Source organism: Carassius auratus, unplaced genomic scaffold (genome assembly GCF_003368295.1).
Source record: "Carassius auratus strain Wakin unplaced genomic scaffold, ASM336829v1 scaf_tig00000466, whole genome shotgun sequence".
In the NCBI taxonomy this organism is placed as follows: domain Eukaryota; kingdom Metazoa; phylum Chordata; class Actinopteri; order Cypriniformes; family Cyprinidae; genus Carassius; species Carassius auratus.
Window position 1 is genome coordinate 74,715 of NW_020523302.1, and position 18,348 is coordinate 93,062.

The following is an 18,348-nucleotide window of genomic DNA, read 5'->3' on the forward strand; positions in this document are numbered from 1 at the left end:
AGTACAATGATACCCATCTTTCTAGAGTCATCTATTTGAGATTTTATTTGAAGCTCCTACATCTTTCATCATCTTTGGCTCAGATATCCTTGACACCATGTCAATAAAAAAAGATACCAACATGTTGATAAGCTTTTGATACACCGGAGCAACACAACTGACAGTGAGGACAGCAAGAAGGAGGAGAAGCTGAAGTTTGGTGATGCCTTAGCTTATTCAGATGCCAACATTCGGCTGGAATCATGAAAAAAAAAAAAAAAATGATTACCTCAATTAGTATTTTCATAGTTTTCCAGTGAAAATATGTAAACAGTCTCCAGATGCATTTACTGGAGAAGCAAACTCAAGCAAATTTGAAGTGACTGTAAAATATTAACACTTTGTATATTTAATTTGTGTATTCCTGTTTTTTGGCTTTTTGCCCAAAAAGCAAGTGGTGAAAAGTAAAAAAAAAAATGTGTGTGTGTATATATTCAGTTTTCATTTAATTTTACTGTAACTTTTAGCATTTACGTAGTATGCACTTTTGTCACTTATTATTTTGTCACTTATTATATTTTCTTCTAATAGTTGTGTTTTGTTTTATGTATGCTTTATTTCGATTAACAAAAAGGATTTCAAATCATGTTTGGTCTTCAGATAATTTCCTGGAGAATAAGCCCAAAATACTTATTTTATTTTATTTTATTTTATTTTATTCATATTGTGGACAACCCTGAAATTGTGCACTACTCTCCTAAAATCATTGCTCTGATGTTCTCTGGGACTTTAATGATGCGGCTGTGAATCTGTAACTGCTGCTGGCAGCGATGTTTTGATCCAGTTGTAATATCTCCGTTCAGAGGGATGTGAAAGTGTTCTGATCTGTGTCTCTCTCTCTCTTCAGCCGGCAGAACCGGTTCATTGTCTGCTGCTGGACGTCATCACGTGGGTGGGCATCCTGCTGTCTCTGGTCTGTCTGCTCGTCTGCATCTTCACCTTCTGCTTCTTCCGTGGCCTGCAGAGTGACAGAAACACCATCCACAAGAACCTGTGCATCTCGCTCTTCATCGCTGAAACACTCTTCCTCACCGGCATCAACCGTGTGGACCAGCCCGTACGAGACACACACACACACACACACACACACACACACAAACAAATCATTTTTTCTGTGTTGTTTTAGTAACATTAATATCTATTATAGTTTTATGTATATTTTGAGATTGGTTTTATTTTTATTTTCCATTTTCAAATTTGGTTTGTTTTGCCATTTTTATTCAGTGTTTTTGTTTAAAGAATTTTAAGAAAAAAACAAATCTAAAATTACTTAAAAAAAATAAAAAATAAAATAATAATAATATATATATATATATATATATATATATTAGGGGTGTAACGGTTCACAAAATTCACGGTTCGGTTCGATACGATACACTGATGTCACGGTTCGGTTCGGTTCGATACGTTTTAGATACAGCAAAATGTAAAAACATCTCAACTTTTCAGAATGCCGCAAGCGCACCGCGGGTCATGTGACAAGAACTAACCAATCAGCTTCATCCTTTCCCGTAACAACGTTGAGAGCTCAGCCAAGATGAAGGATCAGCTGATCATAGTTGTATATGGATTGCAATTTTGAAATAAATTTAGTAGCAGAGCTACTGCAAGCGATTTTTAGAGCTGCAAATCCATTTATCCTTCGCTGAAATTTCCGCGTCTCATGGAGAGAGCACGTCATTGTTGCTTAGCAAAGACAGACGCCTCATGAGCGCTTCTGCCCAAGCGCTTTGGAAAGGAGGAGAAAGACGCGCTTAGCGTTTTCCATGCGTTTTTAGGCACGATATGTGAACGGCCCCTAAGGCGCTCGCTCACTCAGCACGCGCTGAAGGCTCGTTGCAAAATGTCGAATGCATTTAACAGACCAGAAATATAAGATCCTAAAATAACCAACAGGTCTGGTGTTTGGGTTGGATTCCCTGTAAGCTATAGTTTCTAAATGCTGCAGGGATAGTTTGCTGCGTGCATGTTTCTCCTTTTTTTCGTCTTTTCCCAGATAGTACCGCTGGTGTTTTTTTTTTTTTTTTTTTGTATTCCCGCTGGTGTACCCTGTCATGTTGCAGATGCGACATACCGTTGTTTTTTTATCCACCACTCTCTTGCCATCACCATTATAGCTTAAAGGGAATCCAAAGTGCACCCAAACACCAGACCTGTTGGTTATTGGAGGATCTTCTCATTTCTAGTCTGTTAAACGCATTGGCTATTTTGCAACGAGCCTTCAGCGCGTACTGAGTGAGCGAGCGCCTGCTGAGTAGTACCCTAACATAAACATATAAGATGGTGTTTTTTTCTTCTTCGGGAGTGTCAGGGGCGTTGCCTGTTACGTTGTTTGGGTTATTGGGCTACCTTGTTGAACGCATATCATTATATTTCTCTCTCTCTCTCTCTTTTTTTTTTTTTTCAAATATAATTAATTACTCCAACGAACCGTTCGGTATACATAATGCGTACCGCGTACCGAACCGAAAGCGTCGTACCGAACGGTTCAATACGAATACGCGTATCGTTACACCCCTAATATATATATATATATATATATATATATATATATATATATATATATATATATATATATATATATACTGGAAAATGATTATTATTATTTTCTTATTATCTTGCATGGCTTTGCTTCTCAAGTAAATGTATCTAGTTTTAGGGATACATTTACTGAAAAAAAGTTGTAATAATTGTGTGTTTGTTCATTTGTTTGTTTGTTTATTTAATCTATATAATCTATATAATTTATTGTATTTATATAGTTAATTTAACTATATAGTGTTCATTTATTTTTTTCTTTTTAGATTATTTTAATGTTGCCTGGCCAACTAACTGAAATAAAACAAGTCTACACCTTTTCAGATTTTATTTTAAGTAAACATCCATTTTAGTTCAAGTTACAAAGTTATTTTTATGGTTTAAGTGTTGATTAATGATAATTACCCTGATCTTGTCATTATATTTGCATAGTTTATTTTTTAAGCATAAATAACCAGTGAGGTAGTAAATATAGACATCATTTAAAATACACGTTCACTGGAAATGGATCTTATCTTGCACAATTTTGCTTCAAAAGTAAATTTAGTTGTAACAATGTTTATATATTTTTTACTGTTTTTGCACCTGATCAGCTGTGTGAAGTACTGTAGTATTAAACACTGACTCACTGCTTCCACGCCGTGCTGCTGGAGGATCGTGTGTTTGGACACGGGATGTTTTAAATGGCTGACTGCAAGCTTTTATTACTTCATGAGAGGGTGAAATAGCACAAGTGTGTGTGTCATAAAGATTTAATGAGAGAGTGTTCAGTGTGTGTGACTCTAATGCAGAACATCATGCATGATTCATAATCTTTAAACCCAATTATTTCATATTTTTCAATTATCTGAGCAGGTTTGTGAAGTCGCAGAACTGCATCCATCAATGTCCACATAACGAGAGCGTTTGTGTGCGTCTTTCAGATCGCCTGCGCCGTCTTCGCGGCTCTGCTGCATTTCTTCTTCCTGTCTGCGTTCACGTGGATGTTTCTGGAAGGCGTTCAGCTCTACATCATGCTGGTGGAGGTGTTCGAGAGCGAGCATTCACGCAGGAGGTATTTCTACCTGGCCGGATACGGCATTCCTGCGCTCATCGTGGCTGTTTCTGCCGCAGTGGATTACCGCAGTTACGGGACGGATACAGTGTGAGTCTCGCACACACACACACACACACACACACACACACACACAGACACACAGACAAACTCACACACACACACACACACACAGACAAACTCACACACATACACAACACATACTCTCACACACACACACACACTCTAACACACTCACACACAGACACACAAAGACACACAAATACACTCAAATCTGAGTCTTCATCAGTGTTCATTTTGACAGATTTTTTTATTTAGTTTTATTTTGTCTTGCTTCTAGTACAAGTACCAAAAAAAAAAAAAAATCTGTTAAGCTACATTTACTTGATAAGTAAAACTCTGTTATATATTTAGTCTTATTTCCATGAAGAAAAAAAAAAAAAAAAAACTAGTACATTTTACTTAACCCACTGGCAGCTCATTTTACTTGTTTTAAGCAAAATGCACTTAATTTAGTTTTTGTTTTCTCGTGGAAAGAAGACGTCATTTGGTAAATGCTACTAGGAAATGCACCTTAATTTAAGATTTTTTTTACAAATATTTAAAGTAGAAACAAGACACAATACTACACTACCATTTAGTTTTATTCACAATATGAATTGTTTTAGTCTTAGTCTAGTTTTAGCTTTAGTCAGCTAAAATCTTACGGGTTTAGTTACAGTGTAATGTATTTATTAAGAATGATTTGAACATGCAACATAGACACCGATTTAACTGCTTTGACACATAAGATGTCTTCATCTCAAAACGAAATAAAACCACTTCTCATTAAGAAACAGGAACATGGTCCTCTTTTGAAATACCAAATGAAATACCAATGGTTATATAATATGCATTCTTTATAACAACTTGCATACAACATTATTTATTCTTCCAAGCAGATATATTTATACATCTAAATTCAAATTAGATAAATCCTTATGAGTGCAACTAAAGTGATTCATTGCACAGTCTTGCATGAAAATCTGTGTGTGTGTGTGTGTGTGTGTGTGTGTGTGTGTGGTCGCAGGAGGATGAAGTTTAGTCTAATGTTGCGGAAATTAAAGTCTGAATAATTGAAAGAACTCTCATGTATCTGCCCAAAGACACTAGAGCCTTGGAGACAACCTGCAGTATTACTTCCTGTGTATATGTGTGTGTGTGTGTGTGTGTGTGTGTGTGTGTGTGTGTGTGTGTGTGTGTGTGTGTGTGTGTGTGTGTGTGCATTCGATGCTTCATTGACGTGTTTTCCTCTCATTTTCAGGTGCTGGTTGCGGTTGGATACTTATTTCATCTGGAGTTTTATAGGCCCTGCCACACTCATCATCATGGTAAGCAGCTCTGATACTCCCTATAACCTACATGTACAACACTCCTGAGGCCTGTTTCACAAAGCAGGTTTACCAGAGAAGCCAGGTTTATTTCAGTTAGTCTGACTTATTGTCAGCTGATGTGGTTCAGAATAAGTCAGTATAAATGAAATAACCCTGGCTTGTTTGGTAAACCCTGGTCTCCTCAGGTGTGAATCCTAAACTAATCCTGTGCTTCTGCTCTTCTCAGCTGAATGTGATCTTCCTGGGAATCGCTCTCTACAAGATGTTCCACCACACCACCATCCTGAAACCAGACTCTGGCTGCCTTGATAACATCAAGTAAGCCTGACAGTGAGGGGTGGGGCCTGTGGGATGGACCGTTTGGAGGGAGGAGCCTTTGATGGGTGGGGCCTGTGGTGGGTGGAGTCACTGATGGGATGTTCTCTGGTGGGTGTGGTCTGTGAGGGATGGGCGGTTTGGGGGAGGAGTCTTTGATGGGTGGCGCATGTGGTGAGTGGAGTAAATGATAGGATGTTTTCTTCTGGGTGTGGTCTGTGATGGATGGGCGATTTGGGGGATGAGCCTATGAAAGGTAGATCTGAGGTGGGTGTGGTTTTTTAGAAGTCTAAAGAATGATTGTGCTGTTCATCATTCCTTCAGTGATGGCTAATAATCAGAGCGGAGTGCCATATGCTTTGCTTTCGAAATGCATTGGGACTAGGCATTAGCGTTTTTGCCCAAATGTGGTTTTATAAAGCATTTTAGAATATTTTTCACCTATATTTCACCAGTTGACTAGCTCAGTTTGTTCAAGTAACCTGACAAAACCAAGGGCAGGCAATGGGACAGAACCTGTTTGGAAACAGTCATTATGCTGCTCTCTTTTAATGGCGCTAATTGCTCAGAAATGACACACTTCGTTTAATGTCTATAAACAGAAGTGTAAGCGGCCCATTGAACATCTACAGATAAACTGCTATGGCTCATTTTTCATATTGTTGTTGTAGGTTGAGTAGAAAGTAAAACTGGCACAGGTATTCCACGGTGTACATGTGCGTCCATTTGTGTATTCAGTGGGGAGGTTGTCGTTACCTGAAGATCTGTGTTGTTTCACAGGAAAGAGCAGCAGATATTCTGCCCAAATTAACCTCCGCATGCACATGAATATTCATCACTGGAGCCACACGGCAGCCACTCAGGAGAGCAGAGAGCTGAAAGGACTATAAATATGCTAATTTATTGCTGTCCCCTCAGATTCAGAGTAGAGAGCAGGACAGTGAGATGATGTGTGTGTGTTCAGTTCTTCATGTGTGTGCTTTTATGTGTGTGATGCATGCTAATTAGACACTTTGAGCCAATGATCTTGTAGTATTACTGCTGTGGATGAGACCAGATTTCACTGTGCATCACCGCATGTTAAAGGGCCAAACTAGACTGACGTGTCCCTTTATCCAGAGAACTGTGATGGACATCAGACAAGTGAATACATGCATTCTGAAGGGTGTTCATGTGTCGAACTCGCCAGTGATATTTGCATTGGGTTTGGGGTTCGTTCTTGAATTGTCTCATTATTTTTCTCTTCAGGCGTTTTAGAAACATAAACAAAGCTTTAAACCAAACCAGAAAAGAATTGCAGCATTGCAAATACTGATTTGAAGAAAATTAGCACAAAAAAAAAAAAAAAGAAAAGAAAACAATCCAAGATGCAAGACTGTGTACTAAATGTATTTTAGGAGAGAATGAAAATCAATTAATGCAAAAAATACCCATGAAACTATTAAAGTATAAAATAAATGTGATGTTTGCTAAAATATATTCAAATGCATAACCTGTGTGCTTAATTGAGTATGCACTTAAATGTGCACTTGTAATATCTTAAAGTATATTTAAAAACAAAACATAACTGTATTTGCAGATTATATAATGTTAATGAAATAAACAACATGTGAGTTAAAGAGAGACACTTTCATGATTTAACACACTTTTAAAAAGTTCAGTTTGAAACCGATTCAAAGTTTTTAATTAATTACTTTAACATACATTTTAAATCATTATTAAATAAGCTTTTGTTGTGCTTTAAATAAGTATGATTATAATTTTAACTGTAGTGTGTTATTCTATATTAAGTTGATGTAGAGACTGATTGGATTATGTCCTTTGCGTTGTTTAATGAGACTGAACGATCACTGTTACTCTGCTGTCCAGATTCCCAGAGAGACAGCTTCTCTGATTGGTGGATCCTGCTTGAGGATTGTGGGTAGTGTAGTGTGGAGCTGTCAATCTTCAGTCTTGGTCCTCAATTGATCTCTGTCTTGAGAGGTTTATATGTTATTGCTGAATCAATTTCTCTGTGGAAGAAACAAATGGGACTTTTACTTTCTGCTGCTGCTCTCTATTATGGAGAGTTTGTTAGAAATATTTCTTGATATTGATGTTGAAGGGAACCGTATAAAACCGACTGACAACAGTAAGAGGATGAGTTTGATTAATTCACGAGCGAGGGTCTTATTACAGCCACACATCTCCTCACTCCGTGGAGTCTGAGATTAAGTGGGATAATTCTCGTAATCAGGCGTTATATTCATGCTAATAATGAGATGATGACAGTCTCTTGTTAGCAGTTTTCATACTCGGCTGTATTAGTTTGATCTGTAGACGTCTGATTGCTTGCTCTAATAAGAGACTAAGATGTGAGTGTGCTTATATGTTAATGTTCAACACCAAAATCTCATCTCATGATACGAGTAATTCTGTATTCTATATAACGGAGTCTACACAGTTCTACACAGTTCAATTACTATAATAATTATATTAAATATGTATTAATTATAATATATATATATATATATATATATATATATATATATATATATATATATATATTATATATATATAATATTTAATTAATAAATATTTATATATATATATATATATATATATATATATATATATATATATATATATTATATTATATATATATATATAATATATATATATATATTTAATTAATAAATATTTAATATAATTATTATAGTTTTATATAGCTGTTTTTTGTGTGTATATGTATCTGTGAAAACATATATTCAGTGTCACATGATCTTCAGAAATCATTCTAATATGCTGATTTGCTGGAAACATTTCTGATTATTATCAATGTTGAAAACTGTTGTGCTGCTTCACAGTTTATTTTGAATAGAAAAGCATTTATTTCAAATAAGAAGCTTTTGTAACATTATTAATGTCTTTACTGTCACTTTTGATCAATTTAATGCACTCTCGTTGAATAAAAGTTTACATTTAAAATGATTGACAGGTGGCAGCTGCTATTTCTAATTAAGTGGGCGGGGCACTGTCCCTCAAGGGACATTTTATTGGCCAAACGTTTAGCCACGCCCTCTTCAGATGCTGACGCTGTCGATGTTTCTAGCCCACTTTCCCAGATGAGGCAGACTGTAAATTATAGAAGTCTATATGTGTTGTTTGTCTGTGTTTGAAGTGCACTAGCTGAGCTCTGGACCTGTGGTCGCTGAACACACACACACACACACACACACATAAATGAAGGCATCTATCTGGATTTGTCGTGTGACAGAAGTGAGGCGTGGAGGTCGTGACCTCTGTGAGCGGAGCAGGCCGGTCGTAGGTTGGTTTGCGGTTAACAACTCAACCTTTCAAATAGCCTTATAAATCACATCATGCTTTAAAATCTGTTTTTATTTCTTAGACACGCCTGATATAAATCATACAACGGACAAAAGAAGGAGCACTGATGTTCACAAACACATGACTTAAAGATGAAAGCATATAGTTTTCAGTTTTTGACTGCTATCTCTTTAAACAGAAATGCATTAGTAATATGAGCTCAAATCTAAAGCTCAGTCTCATGTTTCGCTGCTCCTCCAGTATTAATGTATTAAAGACTATTTACAGCAGGTTTTAATGTGACTTATCTGATCAGAATCATTTTATAATATTTGTTTTAAGAGCTCATGTATTACAAAATGCGAAGCCAGTTTATCCTCTCATTTCTTATGAAACATAGATTTGCATCCAACTAAAGCTGAATAACAAATAAAATAAGATGAGATTAAGTACTTTTCATTTCTACGATATCTCATTAACTGAATCACCCGAAATAGACATTTTAGCTTGGGTATCTGCTACAAGTATTAATAGAAGTATAATTTGCCTTTCAAAAAATAAAATAAAAAATGCTTTGCAGCCTATCTCAAGGTATTCTGAATGGTCTGAGTGTTGCATAAACGCTGTACTCATTGCTTCTTTGTACGTTTAATTTTATTTCATCATCGTTGCACATTTCAAAGGAGTTATTCTGTGTGTGTGTTTCAGCGTTTCATTTCTCTGTTCTTGTCTTCTGCTGATGTTTGTCCAGCTCTCGCTCTTATGACGGCCGTGTCGTAGTGGAGTGGCACTGGTAAGATCAGCTGTTTCTCCAGCTGTCATCTGTCCTTCTGAGCTCCTGAACCCGCTCACCTCCTCCTGTGCTTGACGTGTGTGTGTACATACGTGTGTACATATGTGTGTGTGTGAGTAATTCACACTCATCTATCTCTTTTTACAGATTGTTTTCCCCATGATCTTATCATTTACAATTTTTTTTCTTTTGTCAGTTTTTGCATTCAGATTTTTCAGGAACATTTCAAACAGACTCAGTTTGTTTAACTGCAGTCTCTGTTCTTTACCATAATGTTAACCATCCAAATTTCAACAAAAACTGGTTAGTTGGCTTACCACAACTAAGACCTGGTAAAATGTTAAGCGACTGTGTTGCGTTATTAAATCGTAATTGTAGTAAATTCTATTGAGTATCATTTGTCCAATTTCAAATGTTTTGATTAAACAAAAATATTTAGTGTCATCTTAAAGAATATATATATATATATATATATATATATATATATATATATATTGTATATTAGTATAACTATATAAAACAGTCAGTCAAGTATTTTCTGTTTTAGAAGAAAAAGGACAAAAGTTAATATTGATATGAAATGAGTTATTAGGTATAGTTGTGATGACTATAATTTATCCTTTCTTAAATATTTGAAATTAAATGAAACAACAATTGCAACTAGTTTGTTTTGTGCTACATATATAAATACGAAACGAAGTGGATTTGCGCATCTTTTCTATTAACAACAGCTCTGTGTAGTAACAGCTGCTCTATGTGAAATCACGCACCTGATGGAATTAACCGCTGATTAGAGAACCGGCTTTACTGACCAGATAACGATCGGCCAGATAACGATCGGCCTAATATATATATATATATATATATATATATATATATATATATATATATATATATATATATATATATATATATAGGGCTACTTAATCACTGTTGTTTTAGATAGTTTTTCATGTCCACAGGTTTAAGCGAACCCCATAAGGTGATATTTAGCCCCTAAAATGCAAATCTGTGCATCATACCCCACCAAAAATGTGTATTTTACCCCACCTGAATGCGTTTTTTACCGGAGGATACTCCTCGAAATGTGATTGGTCTAGTATTGATGAGCAATTGGGCGGGTTTTGTTGTGAAAACCTGGCAACCCTGACAAAAAACACTTAGATGTCAAGTGACATACATGTATAACAGCATGCTGTAGTTTCCATTCATCTCAATGGCAGCTAAACCATTTTTGCTCATGGGCACATTTTGACTTTGCCCTTGTGCGAAATAAAGAAAATCAGCATCAGCGAGAACTAGACAGCCTTAAACAGAGTTTTCAAGAGAACCAATATGTCATAATCATCATTTCACGTGCATGTTTGACTCTGATAGACGTGGGCGTTCTGGATTTGATCCATGTATCACGAGCCATTCCTTTTATTCATTAATCTGCGACTCAATTAAACCCACTCAGTGTTTCCAGAGAGTTCTGAGTGTCTTCATCGCTCAACACCTCGACGACAAGACTTTCTGCCTCCAACTAACTCAATTACTGCTGCCATTGGGATGCAGATTCGCTCTTCAGATGGAGTGAGACGATATGACAAATTGCTGCTAATTCACTTAAATGCTTTAAAAGCGCTCTCTTTATCATAATTCACGTTAATTTGAACCCTGCGATCCGATACCTGAGGGAAGAGAGGCTCTTGTGTTTGTTAAACTCCCAGCAGGACGTTGTTAACGCAACGAGTCGCCAGTATCTCGTTCAATTAAGCCTCAGATGCACCGGGGGTTTTTAGCACGAGTGAAGCAAGGTGTGAATGACTTACATCTGCATACTGTCGCTTCAGGAGAAACGGAGGGATGAGGTTTCTGGAGACCAGATCGGTGTGAGAAATATGGGATATTATTCCCTCCAGACAAGAGCGAGAAATGGAGATTTAACTCTTAGCGTGAGCTAATTAAGAGTTTTGTAATGTGTGAGTGGTTTGGCACTTTCCACAAATTCATTACACTGTGGCATGACTTTTACAAAGCCTAAGACCATCTGTCCAGGATTTTAAATAGAATTGATGCAAATTCTACCACTTCTTGTATTATTAAATAATGCATTATAAAATGATTGCATTATCTGCCATCTGTGAGTTTGATCAAACTGACTGCAGAGTATTGAGTTATAAAGTGAGCATCAGTTCAGCCTCATTTAAAGCACACTATATAAACACAAGACTGTGACTTTATTTTTTATCTGAAAAAAGCTATTAGAGTTTATAATGTTTATCTTTATTGCTCTTGTTGAGACACATAAAACACATCCATTATTGCCTTCATGTGTCCAGTTACTCTCTTTGTAAACTCACAGACGTAAAGTGCTGCGTTCCTGCAATGCCCTTTAAAAAACATCTTGAAATTTGCTCTTGATCTTCGCATAAATATCACACAGAAATGCCAGGATCATGTTTTCCAGTCTCCCTCATTTACTGAGTCAAAGTTAGTTAAATAGTAACATTAATATATGTGTATGCATGTGCATATAAGTGCCCTGCTTATATAAGATTTGTTTCTGAAGGTTAAGCACCGTCTTTCACTTACCGTTTATTTAAAAAAAATAAAAAAAATGCTTCATTTTTAAGAGCTTCGGGCTCTGTTTTATATCATATTCGTGAAAAATACTGATTAAAATGCTAGTCATGTTAACAGCATGCTATTAACTTGCTAATCATGCTAGCAACATGCTAATATCATGCTAATCATGGTAGAAACATGCTAGTTACATGCTTATAACTTGCTACCCATGCTGACAAACTGTGAGTGTTATAAACATGCTAGTCATGCTAATGTCATGCTATTAACTTGTTATATATGCTAGTAACATGTTAATAACATGCTAATCATGACGTCAACATGATAGTAACATGCTAACCATGCTAGAAACATGTTATTGACATGAAACATGCTAGCAACATGCTAGTTACTTGCTAATTATGCTATCAACATGCTAATAACGCTAACAATGCTAGAAAAAAGGGTAACAACATGCTAGTAACTTGCCAATCATGCTAGAAACATTTTAGTCACTTGCTAATCATGCTAGCAAAATGCTAGTTGCAGGCTAATCAGTTTTATTTCAATTGCAATTTTTTAATATAGATAAAAATAACAACATGAAGTGTTTTTAAATGTAATTATAAAGTGAATGACTATGTACAGGTCTCAGGTATTATCAGTGTTAGTGCGTGTTCATCACGTGTTCATGGGGTGTTTTATCATGTCTATTAATACAATCATTAAGATGGACACAGGGGAATGATGTTTAATAGTCTCCTTCACTTTAATTCCGTCAATCACTGATTTTGTTGTGCACCTGCTGCAGTTATTACACAAACTCAGTGTGTGTGTTTGTGTGTGTGTGTGTGTGTGCGTGTGTGTGTGTGTGTGTGTGTGTGTGTGTGTGTGTGTGTGTCAGCAGTTGAACTTGTTTATATCTTGCGGTTGGTTCGGTCTTGTCTTTCTATATAAATTATTGCTCATGTTAGAGCTGGATGATATATTGAATATTAATGATTTTGCTTGTAATTTAAATTGGCCAATATCTTAAATATCTCAGTGATTTTAGTGCTGTTTTTCTTTGGCCGTAAATAGGCTTACTGCAGTAGTCTGTGTAATAAGTTTTACACATAAAAACTATTTAGTTCAGTTAAACCACGGACACTACAAGAAGAGAGGACTGATAAGAAAATTTGGCTTCAAAACTAAAAACAAATGCCCCACACATTAAATATAGGGAAAATGTATATATCACTGAAACAAAATATTAATCGTTTACTCAGCCTCATGTCGTTGCAAACCTGTATGAGTTTCTTTCTTCTTTTGAGCACAAAAGAAGATATTTTGAAGAATGTTTGTAACAAGAAGTACCCTCTTATACAGTACAGACCAAAAGTTTGGACACAGCTTCTCATTCAAAGAGTTTTCTTTATTTTCATGACTATGTAAATTGTAGAGTCACACTGAAGGCATCAAGGGCTATTTGACCAAGAAGGAGAGTGATGGGGTGCTGCGCCAGATGACCTGGCCTCCACAGTCACCGGACCTGAACCCAATCCAGATGGTTTAGGGGTGAGCTGGACCGCAGACAGAAGGCAAAAGGGCCAACAAGTGCTAAGCATCTCTCGGAGAACTCCTTCAAGACTGTTGAAGACCATTTCAGGTGACTGCCTCTTGAAGCTCATCAAGAGAATGCCAAGAGTGTGCAAAGCAGTAATCAAAGAAAAAGAACCTACAATATGACATATTTACAGTTGTTTCACACTTTTTTTGTTGTGTATATAATTCCACATGTTTTAATTCATAGTTTTGATACCTTCAGTGTTAATCTACAATTTTCATAGTCATGAAAATAAAGAAAACTCTTTGATCGAGAAGGTGTGTCCAAACCTTTGGTCTGTACTGTATATATATATATATATATATATATATTGCGAAAGTCAGTGGATACCATCAACTGTGTTTGGTTTCTCCACATTCTTCATTCTTCTTTCTCATTCAAGAATCAATTCCATAATTTGATAAAATTGTGGACATGTTGTTGTAATGAATTAAATCGAAATGAGGCAATGAATTAGAACATGGTCACTATATCATAAATCAAAGGAAATCATGAGGACAAATTTTTTATTTCCCTGACGCATCTCAGTACGTTACAGCACAGCTCGGCTCAGCACACTTTGCATTTCCACTGCAGTTTAGTATCGTTTTAGAGTGGGCGGGATTATTCACATGTCGTTATAGTTGTGCTGCCTCTACTGCCACGACTCCTGGAGACTCCCCATCAAACTCTCGCTGGATCCGCTCCTCTGCTATCAACAAGAGGAACGTCTTTTCTTCCGCAACAGACAGCAAAACCTTTTGGTTGTAAAAAATAGGTGCGCACGGTCAAAACAGTTGCGTTCAATCCTTCACTTGCTGTGCTGATTTAAATCGAGCGGTTCTTTTGTGTTTGTGTCGCTTGTTCAGTAATGCAGGTAGTGACGATTCTCTCCGGCCAGTCTGTGATCAGAGTTTACACATGGTAATGGTACGGTTCACTTAGAAAATACCAGGTACCAGGTACTATTCCCAGTGAAAAAAAAAAACAAATTTAACCGTACCAAGCCGTACCATGCAGGGGAAAAGTGCCAATAGTGTCTCTGATTAAAAAATCAGTACAAAAATATTAAGTTCCTGCAACCCATATCCGGTTGTTATGTTTTCATAAGTTCAATTGTTTTAGTAGAAATATGTACTGTAGATTTTAATGCTGTTTCATTACTGTACTGTTATATTTGTGAAATATTAATGGATATGCCATCATCAAACCCCATCTGCTTCATTTCCCTTCACATTCTGCTCTCAAGTGTCCATTTATTTATTCTAACTTTCTGTTGCTTTTCTTTTTTTTCCACTTTTCATTCTTCAGTTATGAGGATTATGATCCGGAGATTAAGTAAGCAGATCCATCTTTCCTTCCCTCCAGCTCATATTTCTCTCTCTCCTCTCTGCTTCATAACAGCAAATAAACCTTCTTCACTCGCTTCCTGTTTTCAGGTTTTCCTTCACGGCACAATATGAAGTGCTGCCAATCACTCACTCAACCCTATTGTGTGTGTGTGTGTGTGTTTGTCTCATTCTCTGCTCATCATCCTCTGGGTGCCCTTAAAGTTTCCCTCTTTACTGCACAGCTCTTCCTGATGTGTGTCTCAAACCGTTTTATGACTCCAAATAGAGGCATTGAGAATCAGGACAAGGTCATTTTGACATTCAGTTCCATTTGAAGATGCAATGGTAGACTTCCTTGTCTTACTTCCTTGTCCTGACTTCGTCGTTTCATATTTATGCACTAAAGATTTTTTTCAAAATTGGAATTTTAAAACATGTCTCTAAAAGCCTTATTTATGCCATTTTAATTGTAGTGTAAATGCATTCATTCCATGTCTGAGGTGCATCAGCAATCAAAGTGTTATTTTTCCAACTATAATTCTTCCTCAAAGATGCATTTGCAATGTTGTGCCAACTGAATGACCAACAGCTGAGTTAAAACTCACTTCCATCACAGCCTTTTAAATCCAGTTTCACGCTGATGATTTCTTCAGAAAATGTAAAAATATAGTGTGTTTATTAGTCAAAATATTTGTTCTGAAATACAGTCTCACTGAGGCTTGTTTTTTCATTATTGGAAATTATAGTTAATGATAATGTTTTGAAGTTTGCGTGTCCCATTAGTGGTATATTGGATGTAGTCCACGTGTAAATGTGTGTAATTTTGAAGTTAAATTGAGCTGGATATTGGTGGATGTGTAGCCCCGCGGGTGAAAACAACACAACACATCTCGTTACAGACTCCTCCAACTCTTGCTGAATGAAAGAAAGAGAGGTGGGATGGTTTTTATAAGGATAGTTTGCTAAAAAAATGACAATTTGATATTGTTTACTCTGCTCAAACATAGGATAAATTTAACAGGAAGACTGAGCTGCTCTTTTCTGATCAACAAAAGACCAGACCAGACAAGAAATAACAGAATAAGACCCATTCAAGTGATGTGTAGGATTATTTGCATTTATTTGCAAGTCTTTTGAAAAAAAAAATATATATGACCTTTTTTTTTTTTTTTTTTTTTTTTTTTTGGTACAAATGGTAAAAAGTCTTGCATTGGAGTGGTTGATTTTACATTTAGCCTAAAAAAATCACATTATTCTTAAAAGATTACACCATTATTATCTATTGCATATACATGAGTAGGTTTTGAAAGGATCCTGAAGCAGTCACAGATTTTGTACCTTTTTTTCCCGAGAACGAATGACTGATGCTGCTTTTGTCCTTTTTGGATCTTTGCAGCATCTTCATTCATTTTCTTTTTTCTCGTGAAACAAAGTCCCACAGATATAGAGCGGCATGAGTGGGGAAGAAAATTGAGAAAATGGAGTTCACTTTAACTGAAGTCAGATGTAATTTACATGGAGAGCGGGGTAGAAATTTACCAATATAGGCACTTGATCTCGCACTTCTGTCTTATTTTGCGAGTAATGAGTTCTGACTGTATTTTCAGGGCTAATTCGCTGTGTGTGTGTGTGTGTGTGTGTGTGTGTGTTGCAGATCGTGGGTGATCGGAGCCATCGCTCTGCTCTGTCTGCTCGGCCTGACCTGGGCGTTTGGTCTGATGTACGTTAACGAGAGCACGGTGATCATGGCGTACCTCTTCACCATCTTTAACTCGCTGCAGGGCATGTTCATCTTCATATTTCACTGCGTCCTGCAGAAGAAGGTTGGGAAAAACTCAGTCATACACACACACACCATACAAAACAAAATATATATATATACACATATATATATATATATATATATATATATACACACATATATATATATATATATATATATATATATACACACATTTTTATTTATTATTAATAAAAAAGGCTCAGAGGTCAGGTCAGTTTTCAGCTGATGGAGACATTAGAAGAGTTGATGAAACTTCACTGAACTCACTTCTGATGCTTCATCATTAAATAAACACTTCCATGAGTTACACACAACCTCGGTCCAGAAGCACTGTGTGTGTGTGTGTGTGTGTGTGTGTGTGTGTGTGTGTGTGTGTGTGCAGGTGCGTAAAGAGTACGGGAAGTGTCTGCGGACTCACTGTTACAGCGGGAAGAGCGTGGAGTCGTCCATGGGTTCGGTGAAGAGCTCGTCATCACGCGGCCCGGGACGATACTCCTCTGCGTCGCAGGTACAAACACACACAAACACAGCAGCACAAACACAAGAGATCTTGTGAGTGTCCGTGTGTGTATTCTCTCTCACTCTCTGTCTCTCTCTCTCTCTCTGTGTGTGTTTCTCTTGTTTTCTTTCATCACAAGGTTCATCATCCTCCTTGTATGACAAACTCCTCACAGTTACAGTATGAGCAAGTAACTATCAGCCCCGTGACTTCACACACCTCACACCTGAGCAGCTCTCGCTCTCGCTCACGCTCAGTCTGTTAGAAACACTTCAGGAAGAGTCAGGAAGGGCTTCAATTCTGTAAACTTATGGTCAACAGATTGGAGTAATTCATATATTTTAATGATTTTAAGTCTCTTATTCTCACCAAAATTGCATTTAAAAATGTAATTTAATGCTGTGCTTAAAGCTGAATTTTTAGCATAATTCTTCCAGTCTTCAGTGTCACATGATCTTCAGAATCATTCGTGACCCTGGAACACAAAACCAGTCTTCAATCTTTGAGGTATATTTGCAGCAATAGCCAAAAATACATTGTGTGGGTCAAAATGAAGCGAGATTCAGGCAGGATTTCCATCACGTGTTGTCCTCGTGTCAAACAAATCTAAAGCTTTACATATCTGTGCTTCAATATCTCATTTCCATGGTAACCGTTTGTCTGGTTACATGATCTCCATGGAGACGAGGTTTCCAATTTGACCTTTGGCCTTTCAGGAGTCGTGTGTAAACATGTAATGAGAGTCTGACATGCAGCAGAATCCCACTCGTCTGACCCGTGATCGCCTGTGTGTGTGTGTGTGAATGTCAGAGAGATGAGGAACAGACACACGATTCTTATACTGACAAACAGACGCTGCTGTGGTGTGTTGAGGAGCGTTTTAGATTGGATACAGCAAAAGAAAGAGCATTTTGTCATGTGGTTCCTGACCAGTAATGTTTAAGAGATTGAACGGCTGTTCGGTTTGATTTCTGACTGATGAGTGTGTGTCAGATGAAGTGATCTGTCTCTGATCATGTGAGGAATGTGTGTGTGAACCGCTGTTGTTGTTCACAGAGCCGAATCCGCCGCATGTGGAACGACACGGTGAGGAAGCAGTCCGAGTCTTCATTCATGGCTGGAGACATTAACAGTGCAGCGACACTCAACAGAGGTACAAGCACACACACACACACACACACACAT

The 18,348-nt window shown here is 37.0% G+C and overlaps 1 protein-coding gene across 1 annotated transcript in view; it reads left to right on the forward strand.

Annotated features, from left to right (window-relative positions):
• The window catches only part of LOC113069001 (adhesion G protein-coupled receptor L3-like), an 88,169-nt gene that overhangs the window by 60,217 nt on the left and 9,604 nt on the right, over positions 1 to 18,348 (forward strand). Inside the window, 7 exon segments of the mRNA XM_026241987.1 lie at positions 887 to 1,096; positions 3,501 to 3,721; positions 4,935 to 5,001; positions 5,231 to 5,322; positions 16,536 to 16,704; positions 17,047 to 17,172; positions 18,220 to 18,316. Of these exon segments, the coding sequence (XP_026097772.1) occupies positions 887 to 1,096; positions 3,501 to 3,721; positions 4,935 to 5,001; positions 5,231 to 5,322; positions 16,536 to 16,704; positions 17,047 to 17,172; positions 18,220 to 18,316 (982 nt within the window).